Genomic DNA, 25,631 nt, shown 5'->3' with positions numbered 1-25,631 from the left:
TACAGAAATCCAAGTAGTCAGTCTTAAATATCTCTGACTATATATTCCTGTAATCAGCTCCATTACAGGATTTCTGAATGACTTGCTCTCAATGTGAAAACTGAAAGTAGGCACAAAAATAAAGCACTCCATACCGGAAATTGAAATTGCTTGTGAAATGCTTTGTACTTTGTAGCTGTCTGAAGAAATCAAAGCAGAATGTACCAAAATAAAGAGAATCCTTTAGTATAATCTTTCAAAATTTCTTGGCTTGAGAGGACAAAAACAACAACAACAACAACAACAACAACAAAAAACCCAGTTAACCATTGTTAAAATGGTAAATCTGAGAAAAATTACTTGATTTTTTAGTTTTTTCTCTTGTGTTCATAGAAAATATGCAAACGTGTTGTCGGTTTTTCTGATTTAAAGGAGTTTATAAAATATTCAATGCATTAAACTAGCTGATCCCTTGAATTGAAACTCATTACAAGGTTACATATTATTCTGTGACTGAATTAATTACAGAAAAAAATGTTAAAGGGTTATAGGCTATTTTGTAAGAAACACACTCTATTAATTGGCTGAACAGTCTGGTTTTAATCTGCGTGTCAGTCAACACAAACTGAGAAAAAAAGAATCAAATGAAGCATAGAAACAAGCTGTGAAACTGCAGTAGAAGAAAAGATAACATAACAGGGCACTAAATAATAAGATCTGTAATACCTAAAAGAAACTAAGTTTTGTACAGTTATCCAAATAATAAATTAATGTCAGGTGATGAAGTATATTATAGAAAGGGTTGGTTTGATACTATATTCCTTTTCATAAATATCAGGATTTATTTTTCCATACCTTATATATTTTTAAGGTGAGATAAAAGTTAATTTTCACCTCAGATCCTTGTATTCGTTGGCCAAATAAATGAATGTCATGTCTTAGACTGCCTAAATTTTATGAACCTGAATTAGTCAACATTGAGTCTTTTGAAAGGGAGGTAGCAGATTTTCTGGATCTTCATGTTCATATTTAGTGCTGGTCAGATTCAACTGTAAAAATAGTTGATCTTTGGTGCTCTATATATTTTTCCCCATAGATTTCAGTGGCTTTATTTGTGGTACAACCTGCACCCAGCTGTGTGGGATCATAAAAGGGCAAGGTGCATAATAGCTTTCATACAGAAATAAGCCTGACTTCAATCTTCTGTCGTGGATTACCTGTGTGATATTATTAGCTGCCATTGTTCTCCTCAGCAGTGGTACAGGTCTCTGAGGAACTGTAGGACCTTAATGCCCTTTCTTCCAGATAGCACAGAAAGTACTTGCATGCATGAAAAGTGGTCACGTTTTTATATTACCCATGAAGAATATGAATAACAGTATGTGAAACAGCGGGAATTATTGATGACAAATGAATTGAAACTGTGTCTTCATGAGTTAAGACACTTACATAAAAGTGAGCAATTTTAGTGTCCCGATTCATAATAACTTACCAAGTGGTTATTTTCAGAGAATTGGCAGAAAACAGATTTTTTTATTTTTATATATATGCATAATGGATGATAACATCATTTTAGCTTTATAGGTACTAGATTTTTAGATTTCCACAGTGATTTTACTGACTCACTACCACATACTGCACTAAGTAAGATCCTTCCCTACACCCATGCCTGTCAGAGTCAATATTTCAAGTACAGGATACATGTTTAATGGATATGAATTATAAGAATGATTTTCCATTTATTGCTGTATTCTGCCTCTTACCGGCAGCAGCACTGAAGCCATGAAGGAAAACCACAGGATTTTCCCTTCTCTCTTTCTGTTTTTCTTTCCTCTTTTTTTCTGTCCCTCCTGTGACTGCCCAAGTTGTACACTCCTTAGTGGTGGAATGGTGAGAAACAGAAAACTGGAGGGAACACAGAAACTACAGGTAGAATTATGGCTTCTCAGAGCCAAGATTGAAATGCTATACGCTGCAGAAGATCAAACGTTCCTTAAATCTTAGAAAAGCATCTGTGTTTGAAGTATGTGTGAAAAAGGACAGTTGTGGAAAATAACAGTTCTAAAGACCTGAAGAGTTGTGCCAACTACATACATAATAGAGGAGGAGGTTAAATCACAACTTTCACACAGTTTTCAAGTTTCTTTAGAGTATGCAGAGCCTTTTGCAGTGAATTTAAAGCTATTGACAACTGGTTTGTTTTCCTTGTTTACCTTCCAAGGCCGATGAGAAGCAGTCCTTACAATTCCAGGGGCCAAAGGCTGAGAACCACTGCTTTGCAGTTTAGACAGACTCTTGGATAGCAATGTAAGTAGGAGCTTTTTTCATTAACATTTACTGGGCTGATATCATTTAGAATACACCCATATTCTGTTGTCCATGGTATGTTTTAACAAAGGATAAAGAACCCAACAAAATATCTCCACTGGTGTCTTTTATTAAGTAATGCAAAATACAGTATTAATTATGACACTGCATGCATTGTAGACAATATAAATGCAAGCCTACGGAAAATGTGACAAAGAAACCCTCAATTACTTTTGAGGTAGTGTATACAAGGAAAAATAGGAAAGCAGAAACACAGTGGATTAAAAGAACAAAATATTGGTATCACTTTGTGCATACATTAGTCACTCATAAATACATTTGTATGAAATAATTTAAGATACAATTCCATTCTTTTTTAAAAATATACTTTTTCAAATTCACCCTTCTTTTTAGTCTTGTTTTTGTTGTGTTGTTTTTTTTTTTCACATGAAGTTTATGGTATTTTATCAGGTGGATTTTTTTATTTTTTTTTTCACTGCCATCATCATGATTTTACCCTTTTCCTCCAAGAGTTTAGGCACAGATGGCCTCATGCACAAAAATAAATAAGAAACCTGCTTGAAGGGAAAAGAATTCTGCTCAAATATCTTAGGATAGTCTAATAAATACCATTTTGTTTATAAAAATATTTCAGGTTTATAAAAGAGGGGAGGGGACCGTCTCCCACGTGGAAAGGATGTTAAGTGAAAAGTGCTGTATAACATTTTTGGAGAGATTTCATTTCAAACATATAGTACCATTATGAATATATATTTTATACTCCGTTTCTGAGGACCTTACGTTCACAAGAAGTATCAAACACGGTTTGCTTTCTTTCGCTTGTGGTCTTATTGCAGTTCTGGAAGATGCCTAATTCAGAAGGGTTCCGTATAGTTGTGCTTTTGTAAGGCTGTCCTTCCGACTCAAACCAGTACTCCCAGTCCGCTGAAACTGCTGCTGTTTGCTGTGAATACCCGAATGGCTTCCTTGCTCTATGGAAGACTGGTGGATTTCTGAAGCCTCTATTGAACTGTGATTGAGGGACTCTGCAGAGCTGTTGGGGCTCACGTCCACATATTCTCTTTTCAACACTGGGCTATTTTCGATGTTTTTGCTACTGCATAACTGGACAGTGATCCTTTCATTTTTTTGGTCTCTTGATTCTTTTGTTTTGTAAGCGGGCAAGTTGTCCTGTTTACAGCTAGTGCTGATGTCAATGTTCAGGCCACTATCTGCTCTCAGGAAGCAAGAATCCACAAGTCTGCTTTGGCAGATATCATCTCCCTCTGAGCAGCTATCCGCTTTGTAACTAGCATATATGGGACTTGTTCTACTGTCTCCTGTTTTAATAGGGCTGCTGTAATACTGCTCTGAAAAGCTGCAGGGTGACAGCCTGCCAGTGTTCCTATAAGAGTATGCGCCAATGTCCTCCACACTCAACTGCCTCCATCGCCCAGGTAAGTCTTCTTCTGAAAGGTTGGTGCTCCTGCACTCATTCCTCATTTTCTGATTTGCTAAAGCCTGTTGTGGTGTTATGGCTGAGAAATGAAAAGGTTCATTTGCATAAGGAGGCAGAGTCCGAGTAAAAGTGGGGGAGTTCTCATTATCATCAGCAAGCTCCATGTGCTGTGCAGGTTTAGACTTGGCAAACCTTGGGCTTCCCTGATGCTCATAACCTGCCGGTGACTTTCTTTCAAACAGTTCATCTCGGTTGCTCATGTAGATCGCTTGCTGGGAGGCTGTCATAGTGTTGGCTTGGGCATTCTCCTTCTCTTCAGATGTGACGCTGAAGCTGGAATAGGAGCTGGAGGTCGGCAAAGAGGTGATGTACTCTGGGAAGGCTTCGTGAGAGAAGCTGGAATGGAAACCATCTTCTTCAACAGTACTGTCTGTGGAGTTCTGGGACCGCAGGAACCCCACGTCTTTCACTTGCGTGTCCACACTTGGTCTCCTCTCCCTCCTTCTCTCCTCAGGGCAATACAGGGCAGTGTCACTGCAGTAGATGTCTGACTTGTACTGAGGCCTCTGCCCAAGTTTTCCAGCAGGGTCCTGAAAATTGAGATCCCTTGTTGAGGGGCTTGACAAATGTGAAGACAAGCTGTTTGGATCTGGTTTCTCCAGTACTTTGGCGATGACACAGGTGGGTATGGTATCAGCGTAAGATGTGTGGCACAAGGGGACAGAAAGACTGCACCCATGTTTTTCCAGATGGATGCTGACTCTTTCCTGAAAGTCAGATGGCAACTGTAACATAGAGAGGTAGTAGAGGGGACAGGAGAAAAGGGTGCATATCAGTACTGGTATCTGCTTGGTTTTATGCAACATTGACATATGAGTGCAGTTTATGATATTATGTAGCTCACCAGATATGGTTCTTTGACTAATGTGAAGGCCACAGTCTCTGTGCATTTCTGAAAACAAATGTAATCAAATGAATTTCATTTATTTACTTAACATTTAGAAGTGTTTATCTGCTTCTCTTATGAAACTGAAATGATTCCTTCCAAATTAATTTCAGTTGGATCAAAACAAACTGAAGAACATAGTAAATAACCACCTTAAAAAGGCATGTAGGGAATCAGAACCTACAGCAACACTTTCCAGGCAGTCTGTTAATGTGTGTGTTTTGTACATGGGGTATGGAAGTCTCTGCTGGGATGAGGAAAGAAGAGGAAGAGATTAGTTATATTGTGTTCTTATGGCCTTCTTTGAGCAACTCTCGCCTCCAGCCTACTGCCAAATTGGCTCCTGCCCTTTGGTGTCACATTTGATAAGTGATGTTATTTGAAGAGATGGGAAAGTTGGTTTCACTGACACTTAAGGCCATGGTACTTGTTGCTATGACAAGAGTGTTTCTGTGCTGGAAAAAGAAGCAAATGAACAGCTACCTTGTCCCAGCAATCAGACCACAACCTGTCAGATTGACAAACCTTATAAGCTTCCTCTGCCAGCAGCTGCTTTTGGCTTCTTTTTGGGTCTCTTGCTACACCAGCTGAAATAAGATCTATCACCCAAAGAAGCACTGTGACTCCTATGGCAGACTACTCAAAATTAGTCAATAAATCTGTTGTGCACCAAAGACTGACCGTTTCTGGAAAAAAATGAGAGACACCACTTTGTATGATGCATCTCAAAAAACCCAATAGGTAAATCCTACACAGGTATAACCAAGGATTGTACTGACTATACATATACTTCTTTTTCGGCCTTGTGTTTCAAATCTCTACCACTGATCCTGCATAACCAGTGCTCCACAACATCTGACTCAGCTCTTCTTGCTGAAAATCCAAGGAGCTCCTGTTTGGGCTAAATTTGCAACTGGGTTTATGACTTTGGGTTAGCTACTTTGATATCTATATTGGTTTATGCCACTTAAGACCTTATGCCCCTGAATTCTTGGTGGGAATCCTCTCAGTTTAGGTTTTTCTTTTAATTCTTGATGGGAATCCTCTCAGTTTAGATTTTTCTTTTAAGTGGAAATCAGGTTTCTCCTTTCCAAATGGCCAGTGGTTACACTTTAAGCCGCAACTTTCACACACAATCTTTAACTTTGTTTCTCTAGGGGAGACAGCCCTAAAAATATTGAGGTAGTCCCACTCAGCGCTCCTCTTTAGGCGAGAAAAATTCAAGTTGTGTACTGCTCCCAGTGATATCACGTTGTATAAGGTATGGTGTTTCTATTTTAACTTCTCTGTGAATTGCTTGAAGATATTTTAATGCCCAAAATTTAGTAGTATGGTATATTGTGAAAAAACATCCTTGTTACTGAGGAGTAGAATGAGTATTTTTTCTATGGTATTTTGGATTAATCATTATGTTGGTAATTAGCTCATATATCTTCCACCGGAAATAAAGAGTATAAGATTGCCAGTTTGCTGGCAGACAGAAATATTAGTCATAGTAAGTACAGATGCAACAAAGATTGAATAAACAGTAAGTAAATAAGGCCGCTGTAAGTAGCCATGAAAGTGCAGAAAAGAAATACAGTTCATTTAATGTGAAGTTCAGTATTGGGCAGCTAATATTTAGTTTCCTTTAACACTACTGTTGAGTCTATTTTGCATACATCATTTATACTCTGAAATGTATTAAAAGAAATAATATTTTTCTTATTGTACTGGAAGCTGGAATTAAGCAAATGATATTGCTGTCATTAATATATTGTTCAGTAGTTTAGGTTTCTTGGTAATATGCAATAATTTTTCAGGCAATATTTGTGCTTGTGAGGAATTTATTGACTGTGACAATATTTTTACACTCAGTACATTGATCAATACTCTGAGCTGAGAGTGAAGATTGCCCATTTAATTAAGTGTGTAACAGTCTGTGAAACTGTGGGGAGATTCCAGTTTGTGATGCCTCTCTGCAAGAGAGCTGCTAAATACCTTTATGATCCTAATTCTTACTAATAGGGAGGAGGATTTTGGTATGAGTAATGTAGTGATGACTCCTAGATATTAAATGGTAAGTGAAGTCAGCCACTAGGAAAAATAATGGCATCAGAATATTGGTAAATTTGGAGGTTTTGCTTCAGATCCAGAACATCATTACCCATGTGATGGAAGAATGTTGATCAGTCCTTGTCAGAATTGTTTAGTGCTTTTATTAAATCTTGTGGCTTAGAAATGACATTTGGTTTTGCATTATTCTGTCACAGAATTGCACAAAAGAGGCCATTGTTGTTGGGGATGAGTAACCTGATGAGGCTAATCAAGGGAAAGTTTTCCTCTGTGACCTTCAACGAGCCAATATATATGAGGAAAGTGCTATTGCTTTGAGGAGGGTCCTGCATATCCAAAGACTGCCTTGTTGGTTGACACATTTGCCTCCCCTTCAAGGAGACTGTTCCTCATGTCACTTTCTTTGGAAGTCAAGAATATTAATTAAAGTTTATACCTTGGAATTCAATTAACCAGTGCTATGGTTGCTTTAGAAAAAATATTTGCCAGTTTGTTTCAAGATTCAGAGTTAGAATTAACCAGACTGGAAAATGACTTCAGGAAGAAGATTGATTGAATCCTATCATGTCCTCACTCCTCTTCACAAACCCCAATATTTTGCAGCCTAGACTTCTCACCACTTTAGTTTCACAATAACCTTTACTATATAACATGTTCAGCTGAGACACATTCTGTTGGATAGCAGGGAGTATCTTCAAGTTCCATTACTGCCTCTGATTTTGTCAGCATCTCCCCAACTATACAGAATAGCAGCAGGTGCACAAAACCGCCAGGGCTACTTAAAGGGTGAATAAATAAATAAATAAATCAATCAAAGCCTAAGGGGCAAACAAATTCTGGAAGTGATAAAACAACCAGCTTTCCATACAATATTTATTTCTTCAAATATTCATCAGGTTTAGTCACATTACCTCAGAAAGTTTATGTGCCCTGTCGTAATTCTTGCTGCACTGGAGCAACTGAGCAGCTAAATTGCAGTCCTTCCTATAGAGTTCCTGGAGGGGAAAAAAAAAAGAGAGAAAGGAAAAAAAAGGGGGGAAAAAAGCCTGTTTTTTTCAAGTTTGCAAACTTGTGGCTATCACCCATGCCTGAGAAATGTTTCAGAGTTTGACTCTGGGGAAGGTTGGAGCATAAATCAACTTTTAAACTCATTAAGATTCTGTATTTCTTGTGTGATGCTGAGTAGTTTGTCCCTTTGCTCTGTGAGGGTTGATAAAATTACCAAAAATTAAACACTGAATCTATGGAGCAGAAATCTGCATTTCAGAAGATGAATACTTACCGCTATGAACTTGGCTTTATACTGTTAACATGCGTGGAACTATGAGGGTGAAAATAAACATTATATTTTAAGCAAAAAGAAATGTGAAGAGCAGATGATTTTTACTGACTGTTATCCAGATCAGCTCTGAGATACTACTTTAGGAAAACTGCAGAAAAAAATCTTATGATTCTGTACAGAGATGTGCCCTCAGCTCATATTACTTCTTAATTTAGTTTAAGACATATGATTGTAACTGCATCCTTCAACCAGTATCTTTGGGTCCTTGTGGGTAAGAGTTACATGCTGCTTCTGCTCAAGGTGCCATTAAAAACTAAGCTGACTTCCAAATTGACTTCATGTGTAGCAATTAGACAAACAAAACATTGATCACTTTGGCCACAAGGCTGTATTAACCTGCAAAAATAAGAACAGATTTATCAGGAAAAAATGTTGAATGTTGAATTTCTTTGAATTTCTTCTGTTGTTGCAGAGTTTTACCATTCCACTTGTTCCCCTAAAAAATGATATGTTTTCTGCTAAAAGGAAAAGTGGAATTTCCCTCTACTTAAAGATATTCTCTAAGAATAAAGAGAAAGATGTTGCTGAGAGTCCATGAGGCATGTGGCCAGTAAAAGTATTTTTCCTGTGATCATTAGTTGATTTATTACTTTGTTTTTAAGGGTCCTTAGATATTTCCATGTACATATGTGTCTGTGTGTGTCTGTGTCTCCATGAGCTTTATACAAGGTGTTTTCTCCTTTAAATTTACACAGGAAGTAGATTTCATCTATGTAAGTCTTACATTTCATGTCAGTACGCACTATCTTTATTCCTGAAAACAGATGCAAACACTAGGAATCCAAGAATTTAATTTGGAAGCAAAATCTGTTACATATGTGCTTGGTTCTGGTGTGCTACATGCACATTAAGCACATACAATTTTGCTGTACAATGCATATACAGGTTCTACTGTTCCCCTATGGCACATAAAAATGAAGACAATCCAGATTGTATCCTTTCTTTAAAAGAACTGAGGCTCTGTTTCTGTGAAGTGGTTGCCATGGAGAGAACAAAAAGCTTTTCTTATTCTATTTTTAGCTACTTTAAAAATTACTACAAAACTAGTTGGATGTGCCACATGTGTTTTGTGCTCAGTATGCAGTGACATGCTGTAAGGCTGGAGTGACTTTATGCCTGTTTACCTAGATGGTGATGAGCCACATCTATGGCATCTTGAACACTAATCAGACACTAAATTCCAAAAGCATTTTCATGATCTAAAATATATTTTTACATCAAAATGCATTTTTTACATGTCCATCAAAGGAACAGGGGCAAATATGGTTGGAAGAAGCTGACGGAAGAAGAAATATTTGCAAGTAAAATGCATATTCTCCTCAGAATGGAGTATTCACTTTGATACAAACTCTTCTTGTATAGTATTAAGTGATTATTTCATTTAATAATTTAAATTCCTTATTTTAAACATTGGATTTTTTTCTTTTGCTTTCATTAGTGACACTACATAATGAAGGACAGATTCATTCTTTTTTTTTTTTTTTTTTTAATTTATTTTATTTTTTTTGCTGTGAATTGAGATGAATTGTGAAGCAGTAGTACCGGCTTTTTATATTCTTGGGCTGTAAAATAATATTCAGTGTGGTTCACAATAGTTCTCTCTCTTGGAGGAAGAGTACACTGTATTCCAGGTCAGTCTGAGCTACCTTTTAAAAACTATTAATATTGAAAATCCTTTTTGGGATGTTGACTTAAATCTGGCTTCATGAAGTAGTAGAAGATGCATGAATACTTAGTGGGAAAGTGTCCCTGTTTCTGTCCCTTCCATTTTAAATTTGAAATAACTCCACTGATTTCAGTTGCAATTAGTCCAGACTTATACATGTACTTCTTAAACCTAAAGTTAACTTGTTGCATTTATCAGGTTCATTTAACTATAGACTTATGTAGCAATGTCTGTTTCAACACAATTTCTGTAAAAGTAGAAGATTAGATTGTGAAATCTTTGTTTCCATTGGAAAGTGGTTGACCATCATAATTCACATCAACAGTTAATGGGATCAGATACCTTCTGCTATGATTAGGAGTTTCATATGGAGTATGGGAAGAGAATGTAGGTTGCTGAAGAATTAGCAATAACAAAAACATCTTCTGTAGGTGACTTTTCTGTTTTGTTACTAGGTGTCTAAAGAATGACAAAATAATGAACTAAATGTTTCCTTTCCTTACTGACTTTGTTAGGTTTGTTCATGGAAGGATTTCATGAGCTTCACTGACAATTGCTGAACACATGCAGGATTCCTGTAATGTCTAATGAGATGCAAGATGACAACCACAAAATACATTCCCTGTTTAATTTCACACAGAGGAAGGGAAAGTGTGAACCATCATTGGGGAAAACCTGACAGTAATCTGAGTGACCAGGCTGCATCAGTCCTACCTATGAATTGTAGAGCTCACTCATGCTGGGCATTCCCTGTCAATGAGCAAAGACTAAAAGATCACAGGAACTGTGGGAAATGGAGGGCTCTGTCCTGTGCCTACAAGCTTTGTGCTGAATCTGCAATGAAGACATGTCCACACTTCATGTCTGAATACGTTTCTACCGGTCTGCTTGTTTGGGACCTATGGTAAAATCATTGCAGAAATATCTCTGTGTCTTAGGATAACTTTCTCATCAGTTTAGGTTAGATATAAAGGGGAAAAAATCCATAAGTTTCTGTAACCAGAGAACAGTCAAAGTTGCAAAATGGCAGCAGCATCAAATATGGATTTTAACTATATAGGTGGCAGTTACATATAATGTAAGAAATAAGAAATTCATATAATTGCATAGAAAGCATGTAGCGTAATTTATTAGTAAGCATAGTCTCAAGATGTATTCATAATTAAATACTTACATTGTCTTCTGACAACTTATCTATTGTCACCTTGGCTTCTATTAAGTGATTATTAAGTGCAATTATTTCATGGCTCAAAGCCCTCTTTTCTTCTTCGTAATGTTGACCCTGCGTAGAAAATGGAGTAGTCAGTATTTTTTCTACTGTCAAAATATTTCAAGTACTCAAAGCTTGATCTCATTCTCAAACTTAAGGAAAAACACAATGGATGCATATATTTATGTTTCTACTTTTTTGCTTTCTTCAATCAGCAGATGAGGCAACGTACTTTGAAAACAGGGTGGTCAAATTAAACTCACACTAAGCACCACCATGGAATGCTCTAACTAGCCTGTGAAAAAGGATTAAGTTGAGGTTCAGCTGTTTGTTCTTCAGAATTTCTTGAAGGGGCTTGAGCTGCTCTTGGCCTTTGCTACAAGAATGTTGCTTAAGTTATCCCGTTAACTCCCATACTGAATGACATGGAAGAAGAACAGTATTTAAAAAGTAGCTGTAACTGAGCCATTCTCTTTTTTTCTGTCGACTATGCAGGCTGTTTTAGAAGTCCTGTCTTGCCATTTCTCAAGATGAATGTTTGCCTGATTCTAGGGTTAGCTTGTATGCTAGCAGAAGGTGACCCACTGTGGGATAATAAGAAAAGAGACTGATTCAAACTTTTTGCTGCTCACCAATTTAACCTTGTTACCAGTAGGATGTAACTTTTCACTATAAAAGCAAAGAATTTAGCAGGAAATTGAAGTGCCACTGGCCCTCCCCTTCTGTCCCATTTTTGTATTGCTGTGTTTATTATACCACCTCGTACATAAAAAGTATTTTATATATGTATTTTATATATAAAATATAAAAGTATGTTGTAATGATCATTTATAACATTGCTATTAGACTTACATTACTTTAAAAATGTATGGTAGCTTCTGTGTGTCCTGTCTGGGATCAAGGCAACTACCTTGTGCTCTGTGCCGTACAAGGCCACAATAAAAAGGTTTGCCAGCTTTCTATAGGATTATTTTAGAAAGGAGCATTACTATAAGAACAGAAATTAGGGTAAACTTCAATGTACATCTGTTTTGTTTTGTGAAATTACTCCAGTGACAAGTTCACAATCACACTTTCCATTCTCAGATCACTGGAGTAACTTGTGAAAGATTTTATCCAGCAGGCTGATCACATTAGCTACTCAAATTTCCAAAATGCCATATTGCCAGGGTCGCATGAAAGTCTTTTATCAGCGCATGCTCTGTATTGTCAGGTAGTTGACAGCAACAGGAGTTTATGCCTTGAAGCCATAAAATGAATATCAAAGTTAATTATCTAGATGCAAAGCACCAACATACATTAAAGAAGACTGATTAAATTAGAAGTGGCAACTCATCCTAAGCTGCTGCTTAAAGAAAAATGTGTTCTAAAATGGTCTAAGTGAGCCCATATCTTGTTTTAAATAGTGGAGATATGATTGATGTGCTATTGTGAAGGTCTGGCCTAACCTATTTTAATATCATCTTTAATGTCATCCTATTTTAATGCTTCTGTTTTCTAGGGACAGTCTGCTCCTGCTCCTGGAGACTGATTCAGGCTCAAACCTCTCCTTCTGTCATGCTCTCTGACCACCTCACCAGTGCTCCTGCATGTTGCCTGGGGACTGTTGTGGAAAACCAAAGCATAGCTTGGAGAACTCGCAGAAGCTCCAACCTCACTGGTTTGAACAAGGTGCGTGATCTTAGAGGCTGGGTTTTTTATTAAGCAAATTGAAGTGGTTTTGTATGAGGCCCTTAGCTAGCATTGATTTTAATGAGAATTAAACAGCTAGGCACTTTGTAAACCTTCTGGACGTCTGAGCACCTCTAGAAATTTGAGAGTGACTGAAGATTACATTTGCAAACGTATTTAGCTGTGTAACAAGGTAGACAAGTGCTATATTGGCATCTCCTGCTACCTAAGTACCTTGGAAAAACATGTCCTGTTTTCTAAATCATTTCCTGCTTTTAAGGGATCCAGGTCCACTGAGTATGGAGCCAGTCTTCCAAAAAACTCTTTGTACTGAATATTTTATCAATCCTTGAATGAAAAGTTGTTGTCAGTGCTAGGGCAGATGATCCATAGGACTTCCTTTTGCTCTAAGGCTGATTTCAATGAGCGTTGCTCTTGCCTAACCAAACAAAACTTGGTTTAATAAATTTTGCTGTTCAGGCAAGATTGTCTAATAGAGGATTTATAGGCTCCAGCACAGAGAGAACTCATAAAAAGGCAGCAGATTCAGGCATTGGAAACAGTACTTTTTCATTGCATTACATAATACTGAATTGACTGAATTATGGTTTCATTTTATTTCAGTTACTGAAGCTTTCAGGCTGACATTTTCCAGACTTTGTACCTGAATATCATTTAAATATACATACATATCTATTTGTTGAACTCATTTCAGTCCAAATGTATACTCTCTATGTCAGATCACAGCCAGATCAGTAGTGCTGTGGAGGAGGGGGATGAGAAAGAAAGGCTACTCCAGTGCTCTCCACCAGTGTGTGTTAGTATTTTTCTCTTAAAAGCGCTGTTGACATAAACAAGGAGTTCATCACACAAACAGCAAAATGAGGTAGCTTAAGGATGAACAGGACCCCGAAAGGCTTTGGCACACTGGCTGCATACTTGGTGTCATTTTGTCCCCAGCTTTAAAAGTTCAAGGCTTCAGCCAGGGATTACTGTGGTGCACTTGGGGCAGCAATGGCACAGAAGCTTAACCCTGAGATCACCTCAGGGAAAACAGTGTAGCTGGCAGATATGGCATGGTAGTGTTGGATTGCTGCATTGAAAGGACTACTGGGAGCTGCAACTTAGAGCTCTCCAGTTACAGACTGACAGTCGTTTTTCTAGCTACAAGGATAAGTGGGATGGAAGAAGGACAGGAATAATAATATCAATGCTATGATTATATGTTACAAATGGAGATGCTTATTTTATTTATAACCACCTTCTGCAAACTTTTGTGCCTGGTAGCTGTTAGATGCTTGCTGTTATGTGCTGCAGTGCTAGTGACCTCTCCTCACTCTTTTGGCACTGCTCTCTATTCTGCAGGTGCTAGCAACCTATCTCCTAAAATTCAGTAACGGATCAAGTTAATGGGGTTATTGACATGCCAATAGCTTGCAGCTGGGCTGAGGACTCCTGAAGTGTGATCCAAAATGCTTTGGGTCTTTGTTCAGAAATTTTTGTTGAGTCAGCTCAATGCATCTTGCCCTGGCCTTCCCCCCAGCACAGAGCCAGCATTAGAGAGTACAGTACACAGTGACTAATTCACCAGAACTGCAATCATGTGCCCATGTCTGAGTCAGACCAGATTCACAGTGCTGGGTGGCTCCAGCAGTGCACAGCTCTGATATTGATGTTGGGGAATCAAGTGCTCATGGCCTTTTCTCCTAACCCATGTTTAGCATGAGCCTTGCTGCCTCTCGCTCAGATCCTGCCTGAGGTACTTGCTTTTCCTAAAAGGATCAAATGATAGAACTATAGACTGTTCTGAGTTGGAAGGGGCACGTAAGGATCACTGAGTCCAATCCCTGGCTCTACACAGCACCACCTCAAATCCAAACCCTATGTCTGAGTGCATTGTCAGGAAGCTCCTTGAACTCCAGTAGCTCTGGGCCATGCCCACTGCCCTGGGCATCCTGTTTCATGTTCACCACCTTCTAGGGCAAAGCCTGTCCCTAACCCCCACCTGACCTAACCACCGGTGAGGCCACACAGCACAGACCAGAGTGGGACAAACTTTCCCCACACCCAATGTCACTGCTGAGCCTGGTGCACCTCATGGTATGGTTGGTCCTTTGGGCTGCCAGGGCACACTGCTGGTTCAGATCAAACTTGCTATCAGCCAAAACCCCCAGAAAGCTGCAGTGCTGCCCTTCAACCTCTTGTTAATCAGTCTGCATGTATAACTAGGGTTGTCCCAGGTACATATTTGTCACTTGCTCTTTTTAAATTCCATGTGGTTGTTAATTGCCCATCCCTCAGTTTACAAAGATCTCCCAAAACCTTGTTTTTCTTTTAATGTGTATATATATCATAGTTAATCCCATATAATCAGAGATCCAGAAAGATATGAGGTGTGGCTTTAAAAACCCTTACTGTCTAGTCTCTGTACCTGTTATTAATGGTGTAAGTGGGGTGAAAGGAGTTTTGGTAGGTCTAAACAACATGAAATACTTAATCATAATCTGGAATATACCAAATGAAAGGATTTTCTTGTGGTTTTTCATGTGTATTACTGGGTCCACAAAAGCTCCAGCTTCAGTCCCTTGGCCTAAATGGGTAAGATGCAGTAAAATTGTTTGTCTCATTGATAATGTTTTAGTATCCTTTCTGTGCTTTCCTGTATTTCAGTGGCAGAATGTTTTGCAGTACAGTGATGTCAGCCTCTCGATCAGGGCCAGGCTGCTTGCTGCCTCCTTTGCTGTCCTGTGGGAGATCTGGTATGTGTACAGACCTTTAGAAATCAGTCTCAGTTTTGCAAATGAGTAGTGCTGCTCTATGGACATGTCAGCCTTTTCAAACATGGCAAAGTAAATCTGTTCTTGATGTTCCTGTAGAGAACATTTCAGTGGATAGTGTTTCAGTGCTATCATGAGAATAAGTAGTCACAGCAGTGATCAAACATGAAGGCTGGCCAGCAGCATCCCTTTGAAAATGCCTCTTAATAAGTAACACCTGAATGACAGAAAGAGGGAGAGACATGTTCTGTTACAAATAACACTAAAGTGGCACAGTTATCCTATCCCTAGGGTCTCAACGTTGAAGGACAGATGTTTCCTGCAAGGTTTTTATGTGATATACAGGCAGAACTTTTTTCTCCTCCTCTCCCTTTCTGTTCTTTTCCCTTCTAGATCAGAAATTTCTCACCTTCTTAGGCCAAGACAACACCGGTGTTTTTTTCACCAAGCACCAGTTGTGATTTTTATGATACAAAAAATTTATTTTATTTTATGGCCATGCTCTATAGTCCCATTGAAATCATTCTGTGAAAACAATAATTAAAATCAAAACAAAAATACAATACAACAACAAAAAACCACCAACCAGCAGCTCTGAGGCATAGAGCTCTTAGCAGAGTCTGATACCTGGATACCTCAGCATCCAGTGGCACATAAACAGGAGGGAGAATGGGCTCATGAAGTCCAACAAAGCAAGGCTGTATATGAGGGAGGAACAATCCTAGGCATCAGAACATGAGGGGGGATCCCAGATGAAATCAGCTCTGCAGAAAGGACCTGGGGTTCTTCTACTAGGCATCAAGCTGAACATGGGTCAGCAATGTGCCTTTGCCACACACACACACAAAAAAAAGCTAGCGTTATCCTGGGTTATGAGCAAATTGAAAAGGTGATCCTTTGCTTTTACTGAGCTCAGACCAGGCCAACTGCATCCAGTTGCTACAAAGGGGAGACTAAGGACCTGAAGCACCTCACCTGTGAGGGAAGGCCTGTTTAGCCTGGAGATCATTCAGGAGGGAATTCATCTTTATGCATAAATATATGAGGAGATCCAAGCCCTTTTCAGCTATGCCCAGAAACAGAACAAGATCAAATAGGCACAAATTGAAACATTGGAGTTTCTACCTGAAATATCGGGAAGCACTTATTAACTGTACAGTAAATAATGCACTTACTGTAATGCATTTACTGAAAGTGCTGGCACAGGCTGCACAGAGAGAAAGAGGAGTCTCCTCCTTGGAGACCTCCATAAAAACTCACCAAAACAGGTTCCTGGTCACCCTGCTGTGGGTGTCCCTGCTTAAGCAGGAGCTGGAGCAGATGGACCAAGAGGTCCTTTCCAACCTTGGCCATTCTGCGATTTCTGTGAGATTTGTGAGGAATTAAGGCCTCCTTGCCTCATACTACTAATGCAATAACATATGTAGAGCTCTGCAGATCTTCTTGTTATGACAGTCAATGGGTTTTTGTGTGTGTGCATTTATGAGTGCTTTGGAGCAGTGTGGTTTTACATGTGAGCTCAGAGCCTAGCTACAGATATCACTACTTGCACTCGCACCCATGGGCAGAAACTGTAATAAAAATCCTGAGCTGACAACACAAGAACAAGAAACAAGAATGGTGACAGAGTTTTCAATAAATGAGGAAACTCTGCAGCTGAAGCCAGTTTATGACAAGAACCTTGGGGAGTAGAGTTCAGTACTGATTATTATTGGAACAGGCTTCCCAGGGAGGTGGTGAAGTCATCATCCCTGGATGTTTACAAGAAAAGGTTAAGCATGGCACTGAGAGAAGTGTTATTGGGTATGGCGGGGATGGGTTGATAATTGGACTAGATGATCTCAGAGGTCTTTTCCAAACTTAATGATTCTATGACTGCTTGATAGCACCATTTGATGCCTCCTGCATTTTCCATTTTACTTCTTTGCATAATAATCTTGTTTCGACACAAGAATAAGTATCCAAAAGATCTGTTCACCTATAGACTCACTGAAACCAAAGCTTAAGAATGTACATTGTCATAAACAACTAGGGAAAAAGATTCAAGCCTTTTGCTAACTTATTATGTAGTTCTTCGCCAAGTTACAACCAAAGTGACAGGAGCCTGCTGGGAATTATGTAGTCTGTGGCAGCATCCTGACTACACTTCAGAATGTGACACTGCCTCATCTTTGCTTCCCAATGCAAAGTAATCCCCAGGACACTCGTCCTTGTCTCAACTCCTCTTCATACCGGCTTTTAGGAATGCTGTTACAGTGTGGTAAAGAGTAATGACTAATTCATTATATTTATTCTATGGTTTAGTAGATATTTATTGAAAGCGATTTTCTGTTTCCAGGCTGCCAAGGGCACGTGCAAGGTTGTATCCTTCAGAGACAAATTGATGGTAGATTAAGGATTTTAATATTCTCACTTTCCTGGGGAGGTCAGAGAAAGTATGTTGATGATGTATTCTGTGCCTGAGGCCTTACCTATTGCAAAACAATCTATGTCATGTTGGAGTTCTTCCACTCAGGGAAGATTGAGGCAATAAGATCATTCGAACATGACAGAACATTCTTATGATGAACACATAGAAGAAAGGAGGTGGCAGCTGTAAGAGGCCAGAATTGGCTCAGAAAAGGTCTAGATTTTCTGCTGTTTTATTGTTTAGTTTTTTATTTTATTGTTATTTTGTAATTGTATCTAGCAGATAATAAAAATAATGATATAATGATTGTAAAATGAAAAGAAAGAAAAACTCAATTTCAGCTGCAATGTTAGTGATAAAAAATAAATTAATATCCCACAAAGAAACAGAAATTATTATGTGAATGGATATAAAATGAGAAATACCATTACTTTAGACCGTGCATGGTAAGTTAACAGCTGTCACTCTACTGACTGACTGTAGAGCGCTCAAGTTTCTAGCTATGCAGGTTCATCTGTGGCAATGGAGGAATTACTGGAAAGAGGTTGCTGCTTGGGTTCTACTTAAATGGACCAGAAAGAGAATTTCTCTGAGTAATGAAGTAAAATGGCCTAGAGAACAAATAGGGAATTCTGGATTTGGAAACTTGTATTCATTTGTATTAGTTGCTAATAATTTTAGTATGCAAATGCATTCCTGTTGGAGTTAACTATCTAAGCAATGAAAATTTCCCAAGGAAACAAAAGTAAGGTTAGATTATTAATGGTACTTTGCTCTTCCATACTTTGTTCTGCTCTAGGAATTTTTAAATTCACATTTCCTGTCACTGTTTGATATTTTTTTCTGATTAATTACATAGGTAAAAGAAAAATGAATGTAATTACTGTATTAAAATAACTGTTCAGCTAAGTGCTCTCTTTTGGGAATTAACATGTTTCCCTGTCACAAAAGCTTGCTCTGCCTGATTGCACTACTGTGGCAAGGCTGAATTTTCCTCTGTATATTTCTACTGAACTAGAGTTCAGCCTCTCAAGACCTATTCTTGTGTGGAGCCAGAAGTTGGACTGGATCTTTATGGTTCTCTTCCAACTCAATTGTTCTATGATTTTATGAGGCTTCTGCAGACTTCGATTTGCCCCCAAGCACTACTCTGTGATGCTCAACTGGCTTAGGTCAGGCTGTTGTGGGCTGCTCTGCCTTCCCTGCAGTGCTTGTCCTCTACAAGAGGACTTCAGAGTAATCAGGGAGTTGGTCTTACTCCTGTTGTTGTTATCGTCTAGGATTCTGTCTCCTGAATATCCCAGTTCATATTTAGGGATCTTGTTCTCGTTGAAATGGATCCTTATAAGCATGTTTGTATCTGACATGTGTATGCCCTACATATTCTGCTCTTCTCATCACTTAAGTGTGCTAAACATGCACTGAAACATCAGCTGAGACACTGATTGGAAAGATTTGGTAAGCTGGGTGAAATGTTGTGAGTACATTACAGGAAAAAATCATAATGTGTTTGACTTTTTTCTGTGTGAATCAGCTCATCCATTTTTATTACAAATATCCCTACTATTTACGATGTAAAATCTCACGTTGGATAAAGCAAGTTAGTTTATTTATTTTTTTTTCCCCAGTCAATCCCAGCTCCTTAATTACATGTTAGAAAATCCCCATAATCTTTTCTCAAGGCAGAGCAAGGGAAATTGGTTGAAGTAAGATGCTCTGTTCAAACATCCAACCTCAGACTCTGCTAAACAGTGCCTTTTTGCCACCAGTCCAATTCAAACTGCCAAAACCAAATGTAATGACTATATTAAATAACTAGTTTGAAGAAGGTCTGAAAGAGGAAAAAAGTCAATATGTGAATAGCTTGGGTAAAGATAGAATTTTGCTTCCAACCCAGCTAATGTGTTGAATTCAAATCTCATCTGCCTCCTGTTGAAGCCTTCCGCACAAACCACCGCTCTTTTGGTGGTGGTTGTTGTAGTGCTTTTTGACATGAGTTTAGCATTGGCTTTTTAGAATTGCTGATTAACCTTGCAGGCCTGAGCAGGAGCAGCAGGCTTGAAATTGCTGCATAGTGTGGCCACACAAGGCTTTGCTAGGTATAGCCACATTGGATCCTCATAGCACTGTTTTTGCTGCTGAGTGTTTCAGAAACAAGCTCTACTTATGTAAGGAAAGGCTGCAGACTCGATCACTCAAGCTTTAACATAAAGGAAGTGCAACATTTCCTCCCCGTGTAAGCGCTGGGATAAAATCCAAAGAACATAAAATAAGGATACATCTTTATGAAAGGATCTGTTTCTACAAGCAGACAGGAAACTCACTGCTGTATGTTTTGCACTGCTATTCAGTGTGGTCTCTCAGATAATTGTCTTCAGAGTTTGTGTAGATGAGAGAAGCTTTACTTTTCAGTCAAAAGAAATGTCACACCTTTCTTCCACGTCATGAATGGGTTTCCGTATGGATCTAGTGTCTGACTTAGATTGGCTGTACTTTCCTCTCTGCCGGCTAAGAGCTAGAATTTCATTTGCCTCCTTAACTATTTTGCATTATACTGTAACTCCAAAGTCCTCATTGATAAAATCCTTCTATCAGCTATATCCAGCTGCGCTGAAAAAACTTTATTTCCATGCTGCAAGACAGCCTGATGAAGTAGAAGCACTTAAAATGAGAAAAAAAGGCAACCTTTGTTTCAGAAGTCTTTAAAGCATTTTTTTGCCATTAAGAGTACGCGGAGTCAGTATTTTCAGTATTTCTATGTGGCTCCTAGAAATTTGGCTCACAGTCTGAATATTTTCCTGTATTATCTCAAGATTAAGTTTTCTTTCAGTATAGTGCTTTGCAAAAATTTGAACACCATGATTTCTCAGCAGCATTTATCATAGCTATTCACATAGCCCTTAATAACATTAAGCCTCTAAGGTATTATTTTCACAGCAGCTTACAAATAATAGTATACTTTTCAGGAGTGGCTAGGGCAGGCCTTGCCTTATTTGTACATCCAAGCACAAGCTAGTCACCTGCCTGGCTTCCTTCAGTCAGCTCAGAGATTTCTTCAAAGCATGAGTGAGTTCCTCATTGTACAGTGATTATTTTGAGGATGGTCAGAGAATAGGTCTCCAAAGGTGCCTGTTTCTGGCTGTTGGAGTTTGCTGAGGGTAAAAATGATGCAGATGCTTACTTGCTAAGTAGACACATAAAACTAGACATACAAATCCCATTTAGCAGAGATAAGAGTTGAATCCGTATTTCCCAACAGTTCATTACTGGAGCACTTCTCTGGGTCTGTAACTGTTCCAGGGAAGAGCCATGTGAAGGGTTTATGTACCTAGCATGAATCGAGCTGAGACATAAAGCTGATGGGAAGTGACCTGTTGCCATTTGCTTTGATGAGAAAACCTCTACAAATTAAGCATATGCTTCTTCCAGGGGAAGATGCATTTGCAGACACCTCTTTCTCTCCTATTTGAACAGATCTGGTTCCCAAGTTTGATGTTATTCTTGTTTTGTCTGATTAAAAGCAGTCTGATATTTAGTATTTTGTCCCTGTGAAGACAGTATTACAAGTTAGTGTTTTTTTGTCACACTAAACAAGTGGGCTCCTTCAGTGTCTTGCTGAACAAGCTTCTTTGCTTCTCAGTCTTAAGCTGTCAGTCAACTTGAGTGACTTTCAACACCCTGTAAAAGATTTTATATATCTGAAATTCATTCACTGTCTTGAAACTGGATATTCCCTTGTCTGAAGTTGTGACAGAATCATCATTCTATTCTATGCACTATTTCCATGATGATACAAATGCTATGTTTGTCTCCTTTGTCATGGCTGCTGGGAGCTGGTGTTAAAGTTTTTAACCAGTCTGACTTACAGTCACTGGCTTTTCCTGTTACTGCTTTCCACAGGGAGGCACTTCCTTCCACCTTCCCTTCCCTCTTGTTCGGATATGAACATCTCCAAAGAATGTATGCTTTTTGCCATTTGTGGGAAATACTTTTTGACTGAATGGGCACAGCTTATGAAAGGTACTGGTTATTCTGAATGACTTACTTATCACTATTTAATAATGTTGCAAATCCCTCTTAATTCATTTTACCAACAGTAATTACTTGTTTACTTTTAGGACTCTGAATTATGCTTAATTCTGAGAACTGTACTGGGCTGTCCTGATGATCTGAAAATACTTATTTTTATAACAAAAATATCTCAGTGCCTGATAGTTCTTTGAGGTGGCTTCCAATCATTTTGTAGCTGATCTACTAACTGTTTTTGATATCACATCATGCAATATGAATTGCACGTTGCATATGAATCATTTTTTAATGAGAATCATGTAAGTGGTACTTGCACTTACTAAATTCTGAATATATCTATATGATTGACTTTGCAAAAGAAAGTATGCTGTTTTTTCTAAGACATTATTTTTTCATAAAAACATGCTAGATTCCATTATATATATTCTTGTGATTTAATTTTCCAGTAGCTGAAACTCATAAATAATCACTTTCTGCTTTGTATGAACTTCATTTACCCTATTCTACCCTTGTCTTCTTGGACATCAGTACAGACAAACTTTCAGAATTATCACAACATTCAAGACTCATTTAAAATAAACATCAGCTGAAGACTTTCAATTTAGCTTGGAATTCAAAGGTGGGAATGGCTCAGCCAAATCTTACGACTCTTATATGGAAGATGGCTGCTGAATTTTTAAAAAGAGTATTTTGGTGAGAGTCCTCCCTAAGATACATGGCTGAACATTGTAGTTTCCATTGGATTTGGAAGTTAGATGGCATTCAGCAATGTGTAAACCATACTGTGGTATTAGGAAAATGAGATTTAGATGATGTAACCAAATCCTCTTTCACTGTGAAGAATAAGGCCTTACTGATTTATGGGAAAGGTAAATAATGGGAAGGGTGTTAGTCTCTTGAACCAATCAGAAATAGAAGGAAAAAGTATAAGACTTGTACTTGAGAACAGTGATGGTTAATGCTTTGTTCTTAAAAAAATAACTTCAAGGGAAATCTTATTTATTTATTTATTTATTTATTTGTAATCTTAAAGTTTGAGAACAAAAGGGAAAGAGAATCCTGCTATAAAACCAAAGGCACTGCTTCAGAAATCGTAGAATCAAAGAATCATATAATTGCTCAGGCTGTTAAACACCTCCAAGATAAACAAGTCCAACCACAACCTAACCATACTACTCTAACTCTAACAACATAACACTAAATCATGTCCTTAAGCACCACACACAGATTTTAAACACATTCAGGAATGGTGACTCAAGTCTTCCCCTGGCGAGCCTATTCCAGTGCTTAACAACCCTTTCTCTGCCAAAGGCTTTACTGAAGTCCAAGGACATGACAGCCTCATCTTCATCCAGTAAGAGGGAGATCTTGTCAGAGACTGAAAATCAGGTTTGTCAAACAGGATCTACCATTCCTGAACCCATGCTGATTGGGCCTGATCCCCCAGTTGACCATTAACTGATCCATGATGGCTCCTGAGATGATCCATTCCATAACTTTACCTGGCACCGAGGTGAGACTTATAGGTCTGCAGCTACCAGGATCATCTTTCCAGACCTTTTTGAAATGTCCTCTATTTCTCCTAAGGCTTTCGTTCCCATTTCTTTCACCTTTCATTTCACATGTTGGTAGTAAGTATTTTTGGGGCCATAATTTTAAAACTAGGAAACTTCATCTAATTAGTCTAGCTTTGCCCTTAACTCTTGGCTTGTGACTATTGGCTTTTGTTTTCTTTATAACTTTCACATCATTCTAACTGAAGGATGGACACATCATTTACACAGTGTGATACATTGCATACACTACTTCAGTACTGACATCCAATTTACAGGTCAAAAGATCTTTATTTTTGTTATAAAAGTAGAGATAAAATTTGCTTTTCAGCTACCAAGGTCTGTTCACTGCTTAAATGAAATGCGCTTATGTGGAAGAGCACTGGAACTCTTCTGATTCTCACCAGTGATAATAAACTTTTATCAAGGTTTTAGACAAAATTTCTGATTGTCAAAAGTGCTCTTCTGTCTTATTTTTTAGTTTTAGGTTTGAATCTCAACAACCAGCCTGCTCCACTCCGACACTCCAAAATAGAAGGATGAACATTGTCCTGTGCATGAATGTATTTGAGGAAAACAAGAAGTCAACCTCCAGGTAAGAGGATAGCTAGAAAGAGAAACTGGATGGCACTACACTAGCCCCAGGGTTCAGCAGAAGTCATAGGAGTGACTTAAAGGTGAGGAGGTCAAGTTTTGGATCAAGGCTTGTGTAAATCCCCTTCTCTAACCTGCTATGATAGGGAAACTCTTGGTAAGCTCCAGAGTCTAGCTGCAGAAATAAGCTCAAAGTGATCAGCAAAACTAGAGTGTGGTTCATCTCAGTTTACTTGCTCTAGATGTAGGAAAAAAAAGGCATCTTAGTAGAGGCTTTTGAAATATTTTGAGCTATAATTTAATACTGGCATATAGAAAAAAAAACTTTAATTGCAGACAGTGGAATATCTGTTTAAACTTCCTGACAGTCTATGTTGCTTGTGGTGATAAAGCTAGGCACTCTGGGGAGATACAGAAATGTTTCCTACCACTCCAATTTGTTTTTGAAGTTCATTATTTTCCAGGCAACTAAATTCATGAGGAGAATTCTAAGCAATACCTTAATTGACATTTGATAGCTAACCAAAATGCAAATTAAGAGGCAGCATGAGATGCCATGTCAGATTTTAGGTCCTCTAGGTTTGTCTTATGTGAAAATCTAAGCATTCATAAATAATTTAGTCAACCTAGGAAAAGAAACATGTTTTTTCAATAGATTTTACATACCAGTAAGAAGACCACTTTGATTCACCCAGCTGATCTATCTAACTCATGCCAAAAACGCTGTAATCAGTAATCCCTGCTTTTAGAGAATCATTATTATTTCTATTGTTAACTGCCCAAGGATGTTGCAGAAAATATCTACAAGCTCTAAAAGGCCATGAGAGCCTGTCTGGTTCTTCTTGAGAAAATGACAAGGGTCAACTCACAACATCCTTGGTGGAAAGAAAGGCTACGAGTGAGTGAGTGGACCCAATGTCAGGTCACTGGCATGAGGGTGAAAAGGACACATGAGAAATGGAAATGACAAATGGAAGTCAAATGGTGAGATGTTTAAACTGTACGGTATATTAATTGTCACTGTTTATCACTGTCAAGTGACCACAGACCTGCTAGAAGTTCAGAACTGAAAGCCTTAATGTGTTCTTTATAGGAACAAAAGCTTCTGAATTATGCAGCGGGCTAAAATGTTCGTACCACAGGTGACTCAGCTTCTCTATGCATAATTTAGAGTCTTATGATATCAAGTCTGCTGCTGTGTAACTGCAATCTATATTGCCCTTTTTCACTAGGATTTCTTACAAACCCCTGCTTCTAGCTGTAATCACTGAAAACAGTTCTACTAATGGACTTCTGCAGTATGCATTCATCTTCATTTAAGTTTGTGGCTGTTTCCAGCAGTATTTTAAATGTATAACTGAATTGATGATGACGTTTCTAATCTTGGAGGATGAAAGTAGGAATTGTATTTGCATTTCTAATCTGAGAAAAGACATTTCAAGAGTATGTAACCTCTATTCCAAGAGATTGTCTGGAAGGTGTGGAGCAGCACTAGAACAGGAGATCTTGTTCTGTTCACGTGTTCTGTGAATTGGAAGGAGGAGACTAAAGCAGTGCACTGCAAGTGGTTAAGCTAACTTCAAAGATAGAGCCCCATATCCTGGCCCCAACTGGAATTTTAATATTAATGTGA

General features: G+C 38.4%; 1 protein-coding gene across 17 annotated transcripts in view; it reads right to left on the bottom strand.

The window, feature by feature from the left end:
* Nucleotides 1–2,395: 2,395 nt before the first annotated feature.
* Nucleotides 2,396–25,631, bottom strand: part of BEGAIN (brain enriched guanylate kinase associated) — a 143,496-nt gene continuing 120,260 nt past the window's right edge. For 11 of the 17 annotated variants that reach the window (XM_072338061.1, XM_072338062.1, XM_072338068.1 and 8 more), the window contains 4 exons: nt 10,929–11,036; nt 7,658–7,741; nt 4,650–4,697; nt 2,404–4,530 (listed from right to left, as the gene is read on the bottom strand). In XM_072338061.1, the coding sequence (XP_072194162.1) occupies nt 3,157–4,530; nt 4,650–4,697; nt 7,658–7,741; nt 10,929–11,036 (1,614 nt within the window). In that variant the 3' untranslated portion in view covers nt 2,404–3,156. Of the gene's footprint in view, nt 4,531–4,649; nt 4,698–7,657; nt 7,742–10,928; nt 11,037–25,631 lie in introns of all 17 variants that reach the window. The other 6 variants (XM_072338066.1, XM_072338072.1, XM_072338078.1 and 3 more) reach the window with 3 other exon arrangements.

The sequence above is a fragment of the Excalfactoria chinensis genome, chromosome 5 (assembly GCF_039878825.1).
Source record: "Excalfactoria chinensis isolate bCotChi1 chromosome 5, bCotChi1.hap2, whole genome shotgun sequence".
Lineage (NCBI taxonomy): Eukaryota > Metazoa > Chordata > Aves > Galliformes > Phasianidae > Excalfactoria > Excalfactoria chinensis.
Note: the sequence above shows the minus strand (reverse complement) of the source record. Positions and strands in the feature narration are given on the sequence as shown.